Source organism: Barbus barbus, assembly GCF_936440315.1.
Source record: "Barbus barbus genome assembly, chromosome: 37".
Classification (NCBI taxonomy): domain Eukaryota; kingdom Metazoa; phylum Chordata; class Actinopteri; order Cypriniformes; family Cyprinidae; genus Barbus; species Barbus barbus.
Window position 1 is genome coordinate 10,860,631 of NC_136715.1, and position 22,644 is coordinate 10,883,274.

At 38.8% G+C, this 22,644-nt stretch overlaps 1 protein-coding gene across 1 annotated transcript; it reads right to left on the reverse strand.

The window, feature by feature from the left end:
- Nucleotides 1-492: 492 nt before the first annotated feature.
- On the reverse strand, nt 493-21,266 carry lrrc38b (leucine rich repeat containing 38b). The gene is made up of 2 exons (XM_079396364.1): nt 19,710-21,266; nt 493-1,696 (listed from the first exon to the last, which is right to left on the reverse strand). Exons 1-2 carry the CDS (start codon nt 20,335-20,337, stop codon nt 1,449-1,451), a joined length of 876 nt encoding a protein of 291 aa, XP_079252490.1. The 5' UTR covers nt 20,338-21,266; the 3' UTR covers nt 493-1,448.
- Between the last annotated feature and the right edge of the window lie 1,378 nt (nt 21,267-22,644).

Below are 22,644 nucleotides of genomic sequence, written 5' to 3' on the forward strand. Positions count from 1 at the left end.
AATATTCATAAAGGAAAACACAAACAATCAAATGTATTTTTCTGACATTCGAAAACCATTTCCCCCATATGCTCTATTGACAAAATAATATTCTTGCAATTGATGGAATTGACATTATGAACAGAAATGTACGCCAGTTAGTTACACACTGTATTATTATTAGTCGACACTAGACAGCAATCTGTAGACACGTGAACGTACAGTGGCCTCAAAACATATTTGGACACTTAAGTGGCACCTAAAAATGTGTGAAAATCATTTTGTTATAAAAAAAAAAAACAAATATATGTGACATCAGCAAATGAAGAATGCAGAACCTTTTTGTCAGTTCAAATGTCACTTTTCTGGGACTTTTTTGCAATTTAATTTTACCTTTTTTTTTCATTGTGTATATATTTAATTCAGTTTAAATTTTTGATAGTATCATATAAGTCAATTTTTTTTTTTTTTTTTACCAAACAGGAAATCTTTTGCTTGGTTCAGTATTTTGTTACGTATTGCAATGTCTGACTTAAATGCTCAAATACATTTTGGGCCCACTGTATGCCTTTTTAAATATACTTTTAAGACATAAATAATTGAATAATACAATGACATTTGTAGAATAAACTTATCTCCATCTCATAGATATTGTCTTTAATCACATTAAGGATATTATATATCATCATATGTGAGTAGTACCATAATTACGCTAAATAAATGTAATCTTGCTAAGATCACAAACTTTATTTAAAGAAAAATAAATCTATATTTCAAATCACATTAACCTCAGTCCCTCAGTCAAAGCATTCTTTGGCAGATCTGGGCTGAACCAGTGCACCTGGTGGTTTGAGGGACAATGCCAGGTGGGACCATTTTAAAGTGCGGTATTTGCCACGACTATTCACATTAAGCGCTATACTTTCAATTACAGGTAATGCTTTCTGAAATCTCTCTAAGGTCTAACTTATTTTTCCCATCCTTTCAAACTTGAAGGAAAATGGCTTCTATAATGTATACTTGGCTGTATAAAGCTGCAACATTACCTTGCATGACTTTCTATAGTGATAACTCCTCACCATGGATCATCAGTGCTTGTCTGGACCATTGCTGTCTACCTGTGCTCATTTAGCACAATCAACAAGTAGCACAGTTGTATTTTGCTAACTTTATATTGACTACATGAAGTACAGACACGAGTAATCAACAACACTAAAACTCTACTGCAGGACAAGATCTCAAAGAATTTCCTTTAACAAGTAAATCCCTGGAAATTTGCATACTAAGGCTCGCTTTCATACCAAATATCCTTCGATTCTGAGGGCACTGCATCCGTACTAGTCACTTTATTAGTGCAGACACTATCAATCAGGTTATTTCTGCTCGAGTTCTACCTGGTGTCTGTTCAGTCATGCTGTTTGTTTGCGCTCTGAATCAGATTGAAGGTCGTTCGGCCCTAAACCCCCTCCTCATTCTTCACTCTCCTCCTCGTCTCCTTTAGTGCCCTTGCTCCAGCGCTGAAAACAGTGGACGGTGGATGCCAAGAAGAAACTGGCCATGATGGCGGCCACTGAGACGGAGATGCCCGAGAAGATGATGATGAGGAAATCAGTGAGGGTGAGGGTGATCTGGCACTCCCGAAAACTGTCCTGGGAGAGCTGGCTGAGAGGCACACGGCGTCCGTCGGTGGGCAAGGAACACTCCATACCCTCTATACCTGTATAAACACAAAACAGTATAATAAATTATATTAGACTAATTAGACTAAATACATTAGACTAAATACACAACAGATATATAACATAATGATAACATAATGACAGTAATAGTAGAGCTTTATTAGTTAACATCCAAGGACTGGACAATTGTTCTGTATGGCCATTCAGATCAGATTCATCTGACACAAATGGAATCCTGGACTTTTGAATATTTTAGATGGAAACGAAATAGCAGGGGGCTTATGAGATGGCCTAAAATAGCTCTCATGTTTATTTATGCCGCTATTTGACCAGGACAGGAGTCAGATTGTCAGCACTCACTCATTTAAAACAACACACACACACACACAGCATGGCCCCGCTGATTCACTGCTGCGTGTTAATGAGACTGAATCAAGGGCATATAAGACTTGGGCACATCGACAGCACATAATCATGAAATCTACACAGAGAGGAATATCCGACAACAGCTTTCAGCTGCACAGAGAAATATAATCATCTCACATTATATAAATGTAAATTATATATTTGTGTATGCGAGTAGATGTTAATAAGAGTGTGATTAGAGTTTACATGGAGGAATTTAATAGAGAAAAACGCATCTTCGTCTAAATGAGCGGAAAATAAAAAGAAATAAGAAAGAAAAGTAAATGAGTTCTGAAGAGCATATCAAGGCGGGCTTGCTTTCTTCTATGGCTGATTGCTTAGATGCAAGAAATAAAACAGCAGGAGCATATAATGAGATCCAAAGATGATAAAACAAGCAACGGGCTTTTCACTCGTTTCTCTCTCTCTCTCTCTCTCTCTCTCTCTCTCTCTCTCTCTCTCTCTCTCGCAGTCAAAACGTGCAGTCTCACAGAAGAATGGGAGTGATGACATGTTTGCTTTCATTGCTTTTAACAGCCAGGTCATCTGATGCACTGGAGCGTGAGGCTGTGTGTGGGAGATGTAACTATATCCAGAGCTAACTCACAGTTTGTGTGGGATATCTGCACAACGGCAGAAGACGACAGAAGTGTGAATCTAGCTTCTCTCATTTTCACTTGCTCTGTAAAATGCTGCAAGCATTTTACATTTTACATGGTTTAACTAATATTTTACAGTAAATTACCGTACTCAGAATTTTACTGTGAAATCAGTGCACACAAGGTCATTTTCACTCATTAGGGGAATACCATTTAAAATAATGCATAACTGTATAAAAATGTATATATGTTCATTCTTAATTTTTTTTTTCACTCACATTTAATCACCTGGGACAAATAATGAAGGATTTGTTAACTCACAAATGAGAATTTAGCAGCAATTTACCATAATAGTTCTGAAATGATTTCCATTTCAATGAGATACTGTGATTTTATGATATATAACAGTATCATAAGTAGTAGCCAGTAATATGCTGTCACATTCACAGTCAGATGTTTTACAGTGTGCATTAAACTGACGTGTAATTTCATTTATAAGGACTTGATGTAACAATTAAAGCCTATGAAGACATTTTAATTATGGGTTGTCGCAGTCATGGCCTCAGCCCCAGTCCTGTCACCAGCCAGCCTTGTGCTTTTATTATGCACTGAAACTCATATTAGTTTCTGGCAAGTCAGTACAGAGGAAATGTTCACAAATTACCAGTTGAAAACGGAAGCATGTTGGCTGGTAATCATCATAATAGACAGTTGTGAACTGATACACTCTGCAGATCTTGAGGTTGTCAGGATGTTTATTCACAGAACGATATCAGTCCGATATCTCGTTGCATTAGTCACCAGTCCTCCATGACAGCCACGACTATTCCTGACCTGTCTCTATCACAAACATAATGTCTAACGTGTCATCTGTCCACTGTAATACAGCACCATCGTCACAGGTCATGAGATTATCAACTTCCGTGGAGCTGTTGACTGATATTTAGCAGGGAACATTAAAATGTTAATACTTCCACAGAAACTGGAGTGTATTTTTTGCATAAAATGACTAGCTTCCAAGATAAATACATTTTGTGGGATAAATTCCCTGCAGGTATCAGGCATAAAATGTTGATATGATTAACACAAATGTGGAATTATCGGGTGAAGCCAAGTTCAGAGCAGGTGCGTGGACGCTGCTGGAGACAAATGTAATGGAAAACCTCAAGCACTGGAGTGCTGCATAGTTGATCTTTAGCTTATTAAAATGTAATACACAAAACATACATAGTTCTATGTCTAAATATTTATCCTAATTTTTTTTCTAAGTCCCCCCGCCCCCCAAGCAGTCGTCTTAAAATAACTATCAAAATATATACAAAATACACATCTTTCTACATGTACGTCTAAACATTTCTCTTATTTATTTATTTGTTTTGGTCAAATAATCATCAAATTGGTTATTAAAATACACATAATGAACAAAATATAGGCCAACAGTTTCTACATCTCTGTCTCTCTCTCTCTCTCTCTCTCTCTCTCTCACACACAAAATATACATAGTTTCTCTGTCTTAACATTTTTCTAGCTAGCTAATCTACAGGCATATAGGATTTCTTTAATTATTTTTTTATTAATGTGTGTTTCATAATTTTATTTCTAAGAAGGAAGAGGATGTGATTCAAGCCGGACTCAAAACTCATATCACCTGCTTGAGCACAATGTCTCATTTGCTGCAACACATCTCCCACTGTAAACTTTTTTATTTTGTATTGTCCCCAGGGACCGACAACATTTACATATGAATTTCTCTTAAATTTTTAAGTAAGAGTCTATGTATCTGCGTATTGATTTTCACATCAGATTCGAGAACGAATCTGAAATGTGAGCTTGGAGAGTTCATCTGTGCCTTAGCATCAGGATAACTCGCTGGAGGATGAAGGAGATAAATTGCCTGTATTTATATTCACATAGCTTCGTCACACACTCACCGCTCCGCTAACTTTAGACAATGGCCTTTGGCACATTAAGAGGCTATTCTCTCTGATCGTGTGACCCCCACCTGTCTCTTCAGGTTGATTAATGTTGCTTAAGACTTCACCAATACCTGCTCAAGATGTAATTTTTTCTTCTATTTTGGTTCTTAGGAAATGGATAGCACAGGCTGTGTTCATAAGAAGAGAAATAAATCAATACTCAGTGTTGCAGGAAATATTCTTGACCTCAGCGCATCGTGGCCTGTTTAAGGTTGGTAAATGATTTATTTCCATCACAGGTTACTGTACTTGAACGAGTGGCCCGGGAAGCCTACTATATGGCAGCAACATTTCGTGGAAATGTGGTTTCTGAAATTTCAATCATATTTATGTGTCCTCGGGTGCACTGCATGTGCCACAGTTCAAGGAGATTTTAAACACTGTTTGAGATTTATATGTTGTGTTGATGGAGGACAAAAAGAGGCAAAAGCAGCATGTCCTGAAGAGCCTGAGGAAATTTCAAATATGTTTGTATTCTGAAAGTTAAATTTCAAGTTTATTTAAAGGAACTGTTCTACTAAGGATGCTCTGATTGATACTGAGGTGTCAGTATGTTCCCCTACCATAAAAAAGTAAGATGAAAAGTGGAGCAGCTAATATTATTCAGCGCTCTTAAAGGGGAGTGTTTGATTTTTATTACATTTAAAGGGGAAGAATGAGTCAGAACATTGTAAAGGCAAAGCATTTGTAAATGACTAAATGCTGATTTTACAGAATTAGATAAATAAGCAATATCACATGAGTAGCCGTGCAAAATTGTTGTATATCAACACAGCTGTTATTGGCACGAGTCCAGAGTGTCTTTAAAAACCCACTTTTATGTGAACTACTTCCATCTGCCACGGATTCGAATCTCAATTTTACAGTTTTACAGCTGAGCCCAAGCCTCCGTTACTATTTCAAAAGCGTCACATTAGAACTAGTTCCATGAACTTCCGTGCACTCACCACCAGAGGTCACCCGCTCACCGCATGGACTCTTGCACTACACCACTGTTACACTTCACCATTGGACTACAATTCCCATCATCTATTGCACTGACGACACACAGCTGTCACCAATCTCACATTGCTCTGATTACACAGTTGATCACACAATCACACACACTTTATAAGCCTTGGACTTCCTCTCTGTCATTGCCGAGTATTGTATAGCGTTTATCACTTAATTTCCAGCGATATCGTCGACCTGATTGCAAAGACACTTGCCCTAGGATTACTCTTGTGTCTTGCCTGTGCCATATCCCTTTGCTGTTGTTTGACCCTAGTTTGACTATGTTTATTAATAAAAGCTTGCATTTGGATCCGTGCAAAATTGTTGTATATCAACACGGCTGTTATTGGCACGAGGCCAGAGTGTCTTTAAAAACCCACTTTTATGTGCACTACTTCCATCTGCCACGGATTCGAATCTCAATTTTACAGTTTTACAGCTGAGCCCAAGCCTCCGTTACTATTTCAAAAGCGTCACATTAGAACTAGTTCCATGAACTTCCGTGCACTCACCACCAGAGGTCACCCGCTCACCGCATGGACTCTTGCACTACACCACTGTTACACTTCACCATTGGACTACAATTCCCATCATCTATTGCACTGACGACACACAGCTGTCACCAATCTCACATTGCTCTGATTACACAGTTGATCACACAATCACACACACTTTATAAGCCTTGGACTTCCTCTCTGTCATTGCCGAGTATTGTATAGCGTTTATCACTTAATTTCCAGCGATATCGTCGACCTGATTGCAAAGACACTATTTAAACTGAACTGAGCTGGATGATGACATCACTGAATTCAATAATGAAATGCCTTTAACTGAAAATCTTTTTTTTTATCTTTTCATTTTACATTATTGACACACTATTTTCCTTTTTTGATATTGTGCAGTAGCTTTGACACAATTTACATTGTTAAAAGCACTATATAAATAAAGGTGACTTGACTTGACTTGACTCTTCTAGCGATAGCTACTCTACGGAGCCCACGTAGTTGTCATAGTCTTGCCTTGCCTTGTGTGTTTTCTCGTGTTTTGATTCTTGCTCGTGTTTCCTGGATTAACCCTTTGCCTTGCCGTTCGGACTCTGTTTGCACCTCCCTTGGACTATTGCTCGTATACCTGGATTATCTCTCCTGGATTATGCCTTGCCCTGTTGGATATTGTTTGCTGATCAAGACCCACGCTTGCCCTAGGATTACTCTTGTGTCTTGCCTGTGCCATATCCCTTTGCTGTTGTTTGACCCTGCCTGTGATTTGACTATGTTTATTAATAAAAGCTTGAATTTGGATCCGCTTGCCTCATGTCTCGTTCACCCCGTTACAGAATACTCGGCCACACAAGGATCCAGCACATTTGTCAGGTATGGACACAACAAGATTATTGTTTGCCTTTAAAGAAGGCCCACGATCACTGGAGAACCATATTAGAGAGTTTTTAGCCATTGCCAACTATTCAGATTTACCGGACATTATTTTGATTGAGATTTTCTTCAATGGGTTAAATAAGCCTTTACAGTCTGAATTTAGACACGAGGGTCCGCGCTCATCACTTCGTTGACTGTTGGCTCTTTGTTTTACTGTGGGTGTTGCGGAGGATGAACGCAACACTACATCTATGACCGAGATAGCAGCTGCATTAGAGCACGCTCACAAAATGGCGGCGACAGCGGAGCCTGTTCACAACAACACCCCGTCATGTCATTGCTGCCGCCTCAGAACCCATTAACATTGCGGCTGATGTATCAGAGCCTGTGTATGTCTCGTATGATCTGCCAGAGTTCAGTCAAATTACAATTGATCATAGTGAGTCCAGCTAAGTCACAGTTGATCGTCACGAGTCAAGTCAAGTCACAGCTAATCTTCACGAGTCAAGTCCAGTCACAGAATCTCTTCAGGTCACCGCTGACCATCTGTCTCATCGGGAGTCTCATCGCGTCTCAGCGGACCTTCCAGAGTCTCTTCACGTCCCCGCTGATCTTCCAGAGTCTCTTCACATCACCGCTGATCATCCAGAGTCTCTTCACGTCACCACTGACCATCCAGAACCTCTTCACGTCACCGCTGATCAACCAGAGTCTTGTCACGTTCTCTCTGCCACACCCAGATATCCAAGGTCAGTCCTTCAGTATCCTAGTCTGGTATCCAGTGTGAAGGATGCACCACTGGTGTCTGCACGTGCAGCTGGTTTCCCCAAAGAGTCTAATGTTGAACCACCTGTCTGTCCAGTTCCTAATAAGAGACCTGTTATCTGCCCCATTAGTCCAGTTGTGAGCCCAGAAACCATAACCCTGTCATTGCCAAGGAGGTCACTAATGAACAGCCTATTCATCCTGTGTCAGTCAATGATCTGACTTCTGAACTATCTATCTGTCCCATTTCTACCAATGCATTTAATTATGAACTGTCTGTCTAACGTCAGTCACTGATCTGTCTGCCCGTTCAATGGTCACCAGAGAAACTTCTGATGAACTTTTTGTGTTCCCTGTCCTGGCCCTTGGGGCCACAAATGCTCTGTCTGTCTTGTGTGTCTCAGTGTTCCCTAGGTCCCATTTCCTGCTGTGGTCTGCAGTTCCACCTGCTCTGCATTGGTGGGCTCCTGCTCTTGCCTCACGTCTCGTTCGCCCCGTTACACTAGTAATGAAGGAACTTTGAGGTGCTTCATTAAAAACTTATTGTAATTACTGTTTTTAAAGCTCACTGTAGAGTATTATGAGAGAGATTGACTGAGCGAGTGTGATTACCTGCATCTGGTACAGCATTCATTCTTCAGCTCAATCTCATTAGTTTCAATGTCAGCTGAGGGAAGCGATATCTTTGTCTAATAAGATTTCCGATTACAGTGCTGCTCAGTGCATTTGTTGGCTGCGTCTTACAAGGTGTTGTTACAGTAAAAATAATTTAGTAAAAATTAATTCCTAGTTTACACCCCTGTTTCAGTCTCTTTCAATATACAAGTCTTTACTGCTGACTGTCATTTCTCGCCAACTAATAGCGGAATAATGTAACTAAAATCACCATCACAAACACACAAATTGTTTCCTAATACTAAATACTATTATTAAATACTACTATTATTTATATAAAATATTATTTATTGAATTATAATATTTAATGAACAACAACAACAACAGCCATCATAACAGTTCTATAGATTAGATTAGATATTATATTAGACCCATGCATTACAGTAGGTCTTGATATATGTCTCAATGTTAATCAACCATTAAAAGAAAAGGCGTAATGTTTATTTTCTTTTATCTTATTTTTAATAACAAAGATAAAAATAGCTATATTGTGATTAATAATATAATAATTATTGCTTGGTGATTTTGCTTTGGAATCTTCAGAAAACTTTAACTCGATTTTTCTCAAAATTAACTCTACTGACTGGCCTTAAAACGGCTCTAGCTCTGTCATTGTTGGTCTTTTATAATTTCGAAGGAATTTTAATGTAGAATGCGAAAATAAAAAGAATTAATTTTGAAAATTTCCTCATTCTGACACAGTTTGCCAGCATGGGTCACATTTACGCTAAATGACTTGTTTCAAAACTTTGCATCTTAAATGTTATTTCAGGTACATGTTAACACTGCAAACTCGGTAAAATAGACTAGGTCTTTTCACACCCTCGGCTGTGAAAGCAGAGCTGTGAACACTCAAACCGGTCAGATTCCCGGATAGCGCTAAGAGGCCCAGAGGAAAACTATCACACTCGCTCGCTTTTAATGAGAAGATCTCAGACAAGCTGTGCCTAGATAGTGTCAGGCTCTCTCTCTCATGAGTGCCAAAAGATAGTCTTCTGTCTAACATGGGTTCGGGATCGCTGAGATTAATCACACAGATTTTCTCTGACCTTTCAACCTAAATAAGATTTTGCTGCAGGGAGTAAGCCTAATTCTGTCAGTTTTAACATTTAATATGACCCTGTTATACACCTGAACAGTGTTGCTTCAAATCTGATAATGCGCCACTTTCAACTGTCAGCATGGTGGGTTTTTATGAGCCACACAGAAGATCACACTGTTATCCTTTGTCAAAGCTTGTTCTCTGACAAAGGTATTTTGGAGGGCCAAAATTGTTGCTCTCTTGCTTACATCCATATTTTACTCCCTAAATCAATGTGATATTGTCAAACATGAATTAGAGGATGAATGTCACCCTCTCTGGAGACTGAAAAAAAAGTAGACTGCAACTTAATATATTATGTTTTATTAACAAAGTCTGGGAGGAGCATGTTCAGATAATCAAACAATTCAGCACAGGTGGAGCTTGTTTAGATAATCAAATTAATTAGCACGATATATATACACAGCCAACTATCCCACAACAGTTTTCTGGCATCCCTCTACCACCCCAACTCTTCACTCTTCTTATCCCAGTTTAGGGGATAGGGGAGTTCGGGCTATATTCCAAGCTTGGAGCCCTCCTCTCGGACAGCATGCCAAATATGCTTACTATTTGCTCAATCTGATTATATGTAAGTGTGAACTCTTGAAATATATTTCTATCATGACAACTCTTGGAAGGATTGGCATGGTAATGTACATGACAATGTTAATGTCTTGGGGTCTTGGTGGAATAGATATGCTACACTGCTTCAGTACCAAGACTTGCTATAGCCAATACATTGTCACACACCCAGTTTAAGAGCAGTTTTTTTTTTTTTTCTTGTAATTTCATAAAAAAAAAAAAAAAAAAATAGGAGCACCTTCTGACCAATAATGAAAAATTCTGATGAAAAATTAGCCTTCATAGTACGAGGTGATTTGACTCTAAATGATTTACAGGGTCATTTTCTTTTTACCTTTTGTAATGGCATTTTACTAATTTTATTCTGTTTAGAATCATTTAAAACTTTCTACTTAAAACAATATAATGAGAAGTAGAATAAGACAAATAATTTACCAATCATATGAAATTACTATTAATAAAAAAAATTATTTGTACTACAGAGGTGACAAAGAACACCGCAATAATGGCTTGGAGGTACATTTTCAGACGTTTAATGAGGCTCAGAGGTGGCATGGGTGCAATTAAATTCACCAATTTATGTTGAGATTAATGTCTTGAATATAAAATTTTAAATACAGAAATATTAAATGATTTAAATAACTGAAATTATGTTAAAAATTAAACTGAATTGACTGAATCATTAATTCAATTGATTCGTTCTGTAACGTAATAAAAGTAATAATAATATGTAAATTAAAGAAATAGTTTAATTTAGCTCAAAGGGAATCATTTATGATTTTATAGAGATTTGAACCGAATCACTGTTACGGCGATTCACTGAACGAGCCGTATAACAAACTCTGCACTGGATATTAAAATACAAAATATAGTGAAAACACTATTAAATAGCACAGTAACAAAATCGGCAGATTAAGACATTAACTTATGAGCACAAAACACAAGATACTTCTCTTTTCAATATAAATAAGACTTTATTTATATAAACCTAAGACAAACTAATCTAACACATGAACACAAGCATTCACACGTTGCAGAAAGAGAGAAAGTGAGGAAAGGATGAGTTTAAGAGAATGGAAATGTGAAATCCCAAGTTTACAGCAATATGTTCAATTGCATAGACCTGCACAACCATCAATCACTTATTTAACCCTCGCTTTGAGTTTCTCAATGAGGATAAAATTGGTATTAAATGCACCTGATTCAGTTAGAACCTGGATGTGTACTTGCTTGTTTCGCCTGTGTAACGGGGTTTCCTTTGTGTCGTCGTTGCGGCCAGGGGGTTCCCCGAAGTGTCTGATTGGTTGAGAGTTCAGTAGTCTTTGAAGTGAGGTCTTGGGCATTGGCTGAGGATGCGGAGTTGGTCTGGTCGAAGTTTGAAGCGAGTGCAGTCGGAGCTGGACTTTGTAGCAAACTTACATTAGAACACGAAACTCCACGGAAAGAAAAGAAAAGAAACTAAAGTAAAAGAATAAAAATAAAAGGATGTAACGAGACTAGGTTGGTTTTCTTTCCATCGCGGTAGCAGCTGGCACGTGGGCCAGAGCACGCTCAAAGAGCAGCACGCGGTGGCAAAAGAGAAGAAGGGCGACCAAGAGTGTAAGAGTGACTAAGAGAGCATTTTTACGAAGAAGAGTAAGAGAGAGTTTGATGGTGTCCTGAGTTTTTAAACTCTGCTTTCAGACCGTCCCATCTGGACGTCTTGACCAATTAGATACTGTCCTTGCTTGGGGTATTGCTTTGTTCCTCCACCAGGTCAATAAATCAACGTTATCTGTTCAGTCAGAGGTCTGAACTTTACAAGCTCTTGCAAAGTATACTTTTGAACATGATTTCTATAACAAGACTATGATACATTTGACAAAGAATTGATTGGAAGAAACATTTAAAGCATGATTTTTCAAACTCATGCATACCAAATATGCATCTGAATCCTTCAGCTATTCAATAGTGATTAAAAAAACCATACATATTTGATTAAAGCATGATAATCTAATGTGTAGTTTACAAACATAATATAGGTTATTTCTATGCAGAGAAATAACTCGTATGTCCTTTTAAGATGATTTTTAGTACATGTGAACAGATTGTCTCTATGAATGAAGGACTTTCAGTCTTCTTTGTCTTCTGTGTGTCGAGACCCTCCCAAGAGCTCGTGATTTTTTTTATCACAGTTTTACATGTGACCATCAGTCTTGATTACTTGCAACAAATTTGACAGTCTTTTCCTGAATTGGAATTATCAATAAGTGTTCTTTTGTCTCAATGTTGCAAGCTGTTTTGGGAAAGAGGCTTGCTGGTTAGGCTTTCTTCAGACTAGCTGGTGCTAGGATCTGGACAGATTTATGACATCCTGTTTCTTGGAGCCTCTCTTTGTGGAATCTCAGCTTCTCATGTTTCAATGTTCTGATGGAATCTTAAATTTGTCTGATTCAGTCTCTGATATCTTACAGTTCAAACGGCTGATTCATTTATGCAAGTATCTGTCTTTATGAATGTGTAATCATGGATCACTGATTCATTCAAAAAAACGCATTTTCAATCATGAATGAAACACCGCTGTGTTTGCTTTTAGAGATACGGAGTGGCTAAGCTGTGGCTTTATTTGGAAATATTTTCATTGATAAAATAGAGTAAATCAGTCAGTAGTGTTATAGTCAGACAAGTAAGTCACTTAATATTAACTTCTTGTTTATTGAACTGTTGTATTAAATCAATATCACATTTGCAAATTCTCATAATCTTTAAAAGCTGTCACTCTCCTTAATTTATTGTCATCTGTGGGCGCACAGAAAATGGTCTATAAGAGAGCGTGCAAGTGAGTTATCTTTCACTTTAAATAAGCAAGACTCAAAAGCAGGTGCAAATTATGCATTCCGTCATCTGTTATCACGTTATAAGCGTGGAACCTGCAGGAATGAGTAGAATTATTACTAATACCCGCAATCCCGTGCCAAAATTTAAGTTCTGCTCCATGTTCTCTGCAATTAACCCGACTGTGAATGACGCGAGCGGTGTCACTATGTTGAAGCTGCAGACATGGCGGGGATGTTTTTTTGGTGTGCTGGCAGAACAACAACAACGCGCTACACGTTTATTTTCACCTCATTTTTAATATTGTAATATTACTATTGTAATATTTCACAATATTACGGATTTTATTGTATTTTCTTTTTTTGAGCATAAGAGACTTTTGTAATATCATAATACTTATCATGTCACTACAAATGTATTAGCATTATTTTTTTAATCAAATGCTACATGCTATGATTAAATGCTACAAGATATGACGTAGTTGCTATTTATGCCCACACTGAAATTCACCATTCATTGAGCGAGCGAGCAATTCGAAGTGACTTGGATGTCGTCAAGGTGATGTCTGCACTTGATGGATTACATTGAAAATTAGCATCTGGTAAGAAGAATGAATGCTCCAGTGTAACACACTCTTGCCAGTGATTGATTTACCTGGTCGACGTGAGCCTGATATTGGAGTCTGGCATCGTCCCCATCTCTACATTCAGGCCATTGACTGCAGGTGCATGAATAGCCGGTGTGCATTTCAGCGTATTGATAACCTTGCCTGACCTCAGCTTAACTCTAGCTTTGCTCTCTACCTTGTAATACACTGCACAGGTACTCAAAGGCTCTCTTTGAGGGTACAAGTATGAGCTGTTTGACTGAGCTCAGAAAACGGTGCTGTTTTGCATGCATTTGCATTTAAACACAAAATCAGTGTAAAAGATGGAGCTCACAGAAAGGTCAAGGGGAGGTAGAGAATTAGTAAGCGAGAGCGACTCATATTATAGTAAAGAAGCTCTCTGTCCTGTGTCAGCAAGAGCTGTGCGTGACTCATTCTAATCAGGAGGGGTTTCCCTCATACGGGGGATTTGGTGACGTCACAGACACATGCGACTGCTCTCAGTGGTGCGTTTAGACATGCTCTGGATGCCATTTGCGGCATGAAGCAGACCATACGGTGGATTATTTTAAGCATGCAAAAAATACATGCTATCGCACTAACAGAAACATGCCAGCAGCAACACGACAGAGAGGATCAAGAGTTTTATTACAAACAAAGAGGGGGCAGAACATAATGCATGCCTCTGAAAACACACTATGTGCTGAGGATTTATTTGAGCTCTATTACATAATAAGGATATATGCAAAAATAAAGCATGCCAGATGATATACAGGCTTAGACATGCCAGATGGTGGAAGTTAATTTAATTTATCTATTTATTTGGGCATGTATGTCCACGTGTTTAGTTCATATTTTCTTCATGTGATAGACCGTATAGAATAGGCTAGACCTGATAGAAAGCTGACGGAATTTGAAGTCATATGACTCCTTTTGTTCAAGTGGTTTGTTATACAACATTGAGTGCAAACCAATAAGCCTTGGGTCATGGGTTCAATTCCCAGGAAACATACTGATAAAATCTTTACCTTGACTAAACTGTAAGTTGCTTTGAAAAACAACAACATGCATATAGCCAAAAGACATATTTAGGTTTAAAGACATGCTCATTTTAAACTGAGGTCAGTTCATAAGGTTTCAGTTAACACGTCTTGGGTGGAAAGAGCTGGTTGTAAATCAGTTAAAATGAGTCCCTTCAGACTCCTGTTACACTGGTCAGGGCAGTCTGAGGTCACAGGTGATGTTAATTATAGATGTGCTTTGTTCTGTCTTAACCAAGAGCAGTAATGACAGCCGCGGATCATGTTTACACTTGTTTCCCTCGTAAAAGATTCATGGTGGAGGCTACTGGTAGGCTGAGAAAGTCCACTGAGCACATCCTCCCCTGAGCACAATTTTTGAGCAAAGAGTCAAGTAATTTTCTTAACCATTCTCATGTTTCACAACATTTTCACATTCATAGGGTGAAACTAAACAGGGAATTCAAGTTCTCACAACCAATAAACGCAAACAAAGATTCCTGAGATGGGGGAAGAATGGAGTAAACTATGCCACTTTTTACATCTAGTCAAGGAGAAATGAAAAGAAATGTTGAGAAATATGTGAATAATTATATAATATTTCTAACAATGAATATTGATAATGTCTGTAATAATAATAATAATAATAATAATTATGATTTGCCTGTTGTCTATTATATATACCTGTATATATTTGATTTGATGTTAAATTAATTTTACTTATCATGCTGAAATGGTTATGCAGAATTGATAAATTAGCAACACTTCTTTCCCCACTATTTAACTTTATGATCATTAGAGAGAGTTTGATTTTCACATTGATTTTGTTAAAAAGGACACTTTATTTCTATGTATAGTAAAAAACAAAAAGAAAGGAAAAAAATAAAAAAAAAGTTAAAGGCAAGTGAATATCACCGGCTCGCTGTTTGATCAGATTAATCATATATTTAACTTCACCATATATGTATTTATCAATCCATTAAAAGACCCCTACTGGCCAGCTTTTTGCCTTTATCCACCAGACATAGTTTAAAGGTCACACAATAAAGGGCCTATCCGTCCATTATATCATTACATCAGCCATTATCTAGTGCAGCCCACTCTGCCAGGCTGCCTAGTCTGTGCTCAGGGCATATGATCACATGGGCGCATGGGAAATCAAAATGTGTGAAAGAGAGCACCAGCACAAACAAGCACAGAGCAAGTCTGCACTGGTTACACACCAGCCACGATAAACATAGAATATCTATCTATATATCTATCTATCTATCTATCATCTAATTTTAGTGATGTAATAAATGTTGCAGCTGCTATATTGATGAATAAAGACCATTAAACGCTCAAACGATTAGATCTTTGGTGATACAAATCAGGTTTGGCAGTGATTGACTGTAATGGGCTCTCGTTTATTCTTGATGTTGATGCTCACAGAGGATTATCTAGACACCCTCATTCTCCAAAACGAGTCTCATATCACATACGCTCTTGAACCTAAATGCATACTTAACATTTCACCTGAACATATCAGTTTGTATGCAGTAGACAATTGCATCTGAAACATGAATGTGTGATAGCAGAGAGGTTGAGAATAAAATGGTCATTCTTGTGTGGGTAAGACAAAATCCAAAGCCCATCACAGAAATCAATTTTAAACATGGACAAATCAACAGATCTTTGGATAGATTATAATTTAATTTCAGCAGCTCTATGAGATTTGATTGGAACTGATCAAGAATCTCCGTTCAGCCAGGTAATGCAGGACATCTCTAAATGTAAATAACAACAACTATGCAAATTACATTTTAGAAATTACTAGAAGGAATGTGTTCTGTACAAATGTCCCACCAAAAATGTAGGCCAGTGATAGTCTTATGCTCAAAGATGAAAATAAAACAATGTATAGACTTCTAAAGCCTCTTTTTGGAATTAAAATGTTTGTCAAATTAATGCACCACTAATAATTACCTTGTGTAATCAATAATAATAATAATTATCAATATTATAATTGTGATTTGATTAATTTATATAATGTGCACCATGTAATTAACTTGATCTTTTGTTTTTAATGTTTGACAATAAGAAAAGACCTAGAAATGACCCTTACACAGGCCCTTATTGTACCATCGTAATCCAAACCAGCAGATGATTTAAGAAAAATGCTAGTGAATAACTCATCTTTGGGTATTATTTTAGTGAGATCAAACAATGTAACATAGCCTGAGGAACGGTGAGAGGATAATCTACAGTAATATTTTCCGTTTCTAATCCAACAGTTTCTATCCCTTATCATTTTTCTCATGCAGCTAGAAATAGAAGAACTGATCGTTCCAGCTGCTGGGAAATCCATCTTCTCATTAAGGGGATAATCCACGGTGAGCTCTGATGCTGCAGATATGCATTCGTGAATTGCATTTCTGACCAGACCAACACAAAGCATCTCGGGTGAGATCAGCAGTTCAACTGAGGAGTTCAAGAGAGTAATAAACTATTCCTCTGATATGTGGAGAAGAGCTAATGTTTATTTGATTTAAAACTCCATTTTCCTAAACCCTAAGGCAGCATATACAGTTTCTCTAGAAGCTACTCTCTTTCTCTGGAGAATTTACTATCATATATCTTAGACTAGAAATACAATGCACCAAGTATAATCTGCTGTATTCAAATCAATAATTGCAGCAGTAGTTGATTAGATCACAACACATCAGTTATCAATCTGAATGCATTAGTGTGATGCTCTCATTCATTATATCAACATAAGTGAAGTCCATCTTCAGGCAGATAAATAGCCTGTTAGGACTTGCTGTCCATGCACAGTCCAGTCATCTGTTTATGTTTGCTCCAAAGGTCATTCTAGGCTGTTTGTAGTTGTAACCAGCTGCTCTTGGACTTCCTCAAGTCATAAGAGCCCAATGATGCAGAAATAAGTGGGAAACATGAGGTGAGATGTGCGTTCCTAACTCAATTTCTGAGTGCATCTACGGCAAGCCTGTCGGTGGGTACGCCGGAGGCTTGGCTTTGCTTTTGGCTTACCGTCTGCTGCTGACGCTGATGCTGATGTGAGCTTTGCTCCCTTCTCTCGTACAATTCATTATGAGCCTCTAATGACTGCTTTAAAAGCCCATGAGAAATTTATTTGTCGGAGCCACTGAGGGATCTCATATTTTACCCAGTGCACAAACATCTTTTCAAGGACCGAATCAAAATGTGCATTAGCATAGCAAATGCAATGAAAATGGCCCAATGATATGGTAATAAAGATGATTTTCTGCTCACTGTGGTTGAATCATCAGAAACTTTTATCAAAGACTAGGGCCTATACGTTTCATGAGACTCATGAGGACTGTCTTTTATTAGCCCTCGCGTGTTTACTCCCCACAAGCAGCTCTTAACATCTCCTTGCACTAAAGTAAGGTCATGTTCGTATGTAAACAAACAGCGCTAGCAGCTCGGCTAAATGACATATAATGGAGCTCTGGGGCTGCATGGTGTTTGCACATTAGATATAATATTTGTTCAGAGTTATATATTTTCCATTGTATCCACAGAGACAAGATGACTAGGATTGTATATACAATTCCCCGTCCTCTTGTGGAAAAATCTAGCATGTAGATAGATAGTGGGAGATAAGATAATTTTATTCACTGTCTGGTTTATGAGTTTACGCTGCTTGTGGGTTTGCAACATTATTAAAATATTTATTTGAACAGAATGCAACACAACTTCAGTGTAAATGCTGTAAACTTTCTACTGAAAAAACTAAACAAAACAGACGATGACGACAATGTTTGTGCTCTATTTTTGTATTTTATTTTACCTATTTTATTTGTATCTCTAATATTTTGTTACTACTCAGTTTTCAGCAATATAAAGACAAGCATCCACAGAAAGTAAAAATGCTTTTTTTGCTATTTGCTATGCCGATGAATGTTAAAGTGTCCAGTGGAAATTCCCCAGCTCCCATCTCCACCATCATCTATTTCACAGAACAACACTGAGCTTTATTTGTCAGACAGTGAACTGAATCTATGTATAAGCTGTTTTTTTTTCCATATTAACCCTTCTCCTGAGAATGATGCTCTTAAATTTTCTCTCTCTCTGTCTCACCAAATGTTTTTACGACTATGTCTGAGACTAGAGATTTTCTATGCTTTTAGAACCAGCATATTTTTTATACTGAACTACCCTTACAGCACAGTACTGCAACCACAGTGAGGGTATTATGTTCACTGAATGATTATCATATATATGTGTCATGGTATTGTTATGGTACAATTTTGGTGAAGACAAACCAAAACATGGTATGACCACAGTACTCACCAGTAGATCATAATTAAATGCCAAAAATGAAAATTCTGACATCAATACTCACATATGTGTTGTCCCAAACCTCTTTCTTGTGAGGAAAATAAAAGAAGATATTTTGAAAAATATTTAACTATTCTTGTCCATTATGTGAAAGTCAGTAGGGTCTAAAACAATATTGGACTTCACTGACGTATGTACGGACAAAAATCACTGAGATATTCTCAAAATTCTAATTCTTTTATGTTCCTTAGAGGAGAGAAAGTCATACAGATTTAGAGAGGTATGAAGGTGTGTAAATGATGACAGAACTTATATTCTTGAGTGCACTATCCATTTAACCTCTGTGAACTCTACCACAAACTAATCACAGATCAGCATAAATAGGTTATTTCCATCACTGTAACCCCAAAGAACAATAGAACAGCAGCGCAGTAAGAAAGTTCCCATATAAATAGCATGTCCATAACCGGCTGGTATATCACACCCGAGGTGTTTGCAGACGTGAGGTGTAAGCAGGTGTTTGGCATGCACAACATGTATAACGATCACAAACCACATTCCCATATGGAATGCAAAACGTGAGCTCTGTTGAGGATAAGGGCATCACTGCATACTTGAAGGGGTCGCACAATGTTTCCACGCTGTCCTCATTTATCTGTCATTACTCTGGAAATCCCTTGTAGTCATTGTGGGGGTGGGAGAGAGAGCTAAATTTAGATCAGAGGAAGAGGTCCCTTGTTTAATCTGGAGTAATATAAATAGCAAAGAATCTTGTCATACAGTAACGTTTATGCAACAGTGAAACAAGGTTCAACAAGCTACAATAGTTGATGTCAGATTTAAAGACTCACCATTTGGAAGCTTGTGACTGTTTTCCACCAGCCAGGTGAACAGGTTGGCAAAGTTGCAGTTGCACACCCAAGGGTTGCCCTCTAACCTTACCACCCTGAGAGAGGGCAGCTGGCTCAGGGCACCCACCTGTAGCCCAGACAGGGCATTGCGTTCTAGTTCTAGTTCACGCAAGGAGGTAAGACCCATGAAAGCATCTTCGTTGACCATGCTCAAATGCGGGTTGTTGCCCAAGCGCAACTTAATTAAGCTCCTCGACTCCCCAAAAGTCCCTTTGGGGATCTCGGTCAGGTTATTGCAACCGAGATCCAGGAAAACCAGCCTGGAGGAAGTGCTAAGGGTGCCTGGCTCGATGTATGAGAGTGAATTGTTGCGGAGGTCCAGGTAGACCAGGTCGCTGTAGAGCACAAGGAAATCCGAAGGAATTCGTGGGATCCAGTTGTTCGCCAACAGCAGCCTCCGCACGTCCAAGGGGATCTCGTCTGGAAGACGGGTAAGTCCGCGCCCGCTACAATCCACAGTGTGAGGGTCTGGACAAAGGCAGCTTGCTGGACAGTTTTCCCCTTGAGTGAACAAAGTGAAGAAGAGCAAGGCAAGGACAGGCTGGAGCCGGTAGACACATGGCAACATGGTCAAGAAAGAGGGGGAAAAGAGAGGGAATAGGGTCAGGGGTAGAGGGATGAGGGTCAGAGGGCAGGAGATTAGGAAAGGGGAGGGGAAGGGAAAATCGAGCAGAGAATCAGTTCCAGCGCAGGAGCATCCTGCTGTCCTGGGCAAGAAAGGCTTAAGGCTTGCACATTGAGCGGCTCGAGCAAGATGCGGACACTGTTTTCTGAGAGATCATGTAGCAAGCAGCCCTGGAGTGATGAGCAGACTGCTGGCTTTGAAGGCACGAGGGGAGGAGTGATAGCAAGCTGTGGGAGGGAGCGTGAAAGCATGAGAGACTGAGGGAAAGGGGTGGAGAAAGCAGCAGACAGAGGTAAACAGAGACCAGAGAGCAGAATGAGAGGAAAATCAGAGGCACAAACAGATTTGGCAGCGTGGAAGAGGAAGGGGGCTTTTCCAGCCGCTCTCTCGCAATTAAACCACACTTGATTGAAGCCTGGCAGTCTGACACAAAAGGATTCAGCAAAGAGAGGCTCTGTCATGGTGAGCAAAGAGTGAAATTGTTGCATCCCTCCATTTGTCCCTCAGCTGAGCGCAGGAATGATTGCTCGACCGGTGGCTGTGAACATGATCCTTGGCACTTCGGAGCCGTTGTAACTGAGCTGTCATGGTCCTAATGAGGAGAATTCCCACAGAAAATTAGGTGCGAGGCAGCAGTGTCCTCTTCCCAGCTCTGTTTTTCCTCTTCTTATCTCCCTTTCGTCTGTCTCCCGCGCGCCGTGCGATGCCTAGGCACGACTGTGTCTGATGAGAGGTTGTACAGCACGGTTTTGCAGCTCTGTTGCTATGGTGAGGAAATCCAAATATCCACAAAGAAGTTGTCTGCATGCAGATTAGACACCGGCGTGGGGAATGGGGGAAGTCTATCAGCATGCTGGCTCATGGACTGCACTGCTTTTGTCCTGTGTTGCCTTTGCTGTTTAATATGGAAGGATGAGGCTACCATGCACTCAACACGTGATGTCATTTCCTTGTGAGATAAACAGTCACACAATTGCAACAGATTTTGCATGTGTTCATGTTTTTGTGCTCTTTTATCTGCCTTTATTAGCCTCTTCCACATCATGAAAATCTATTCTGTATGTCAAGAAATCAGAAAAGCATTTGAACCCACATAAGAGATTCTAGTAATTCTCTCGGCTTGATCTTCATACGACATAAATCGATTCCCAGAGTTTTTCACACACAGACCCAGCCCTGTTTTATTGTATTTGACTGAGCAGACGTTAGTGCCACAGTTAATTAGGGAAGTTTCTGGAAGCAAAGGGCACGTCTTCATTCATTTAGCTATCACCAGGCAGTTCACTCAATCATTGCCGCTTAGTAAAGGACAGCAGGGAGGAGCTAGACAGCGTCAGACTCTCACACAGCTCCTTCAGTGTCTCCAGAAAGGTAAATGGAATTAGAAAAGCAGATTTTGGTCACAACACAAAGAAAACCAGAAAATGACATGAACTGTAAGGTTGACATGGCATGATGGGGTCACAAAGCTATCAGTCTGCAATCTAATAGGGTATTTGAAAGAGTCGTGACTTGGAGTAAATACTGTAATTTACAGCTCACTGCTTAGTGCACTCATCCAGAATAAAGGCAGGCTTTAAAACATCTTGCAGAAGGACATTCTCTGTGTGTGAAATGAAGACAATGATCTTAGCAACTTTCACAAAGTTTTACATAAATTGAATTTGTCAAATTGAAAAAAGTAATTGTCCTCCATTCATATACATACTCCATCACTCCATTAGATTCCAAAAGCAAAAAAATGGTGCTAAGAGAAGCACAAAAAATGGTGCTAATAATCCTAACTGTTATCTCCATGCTGAAATCTCAGATGGCCAGAGAGCGATTCATTTTTTATGAATCATTAAAATATTGGTGTACAGGATGGTGTGAGCCAGAGACTGTCGTGAACACCATGAGACGTGAACTTTTAAAAGCTTACCTTGAACAGGTTCTATAAATAAACAGTGCTCATAAACAGATGTTGCGATAGTATTATAACTTGAAAAGGAGCAAAAAAGGAAACATGGACCAGGAAATAGTATTCGATACATCACAACATGCTAAATTTCTTAGAATTGCACTTCCTGTCATTCCAATTCAACATCCTGTGGTTGTGACCGATTCAATTTGGTATTCACAATTAATGGGGGCATGATCCTTTTTCACAGTAAATTTGTGAGATGTTGACTATTGTATGCAAATTCCATTTTCATGGTTTCACTTTGGATAAAAGCTTTTGGAAAAAGAATAAACATTCATGTATATACT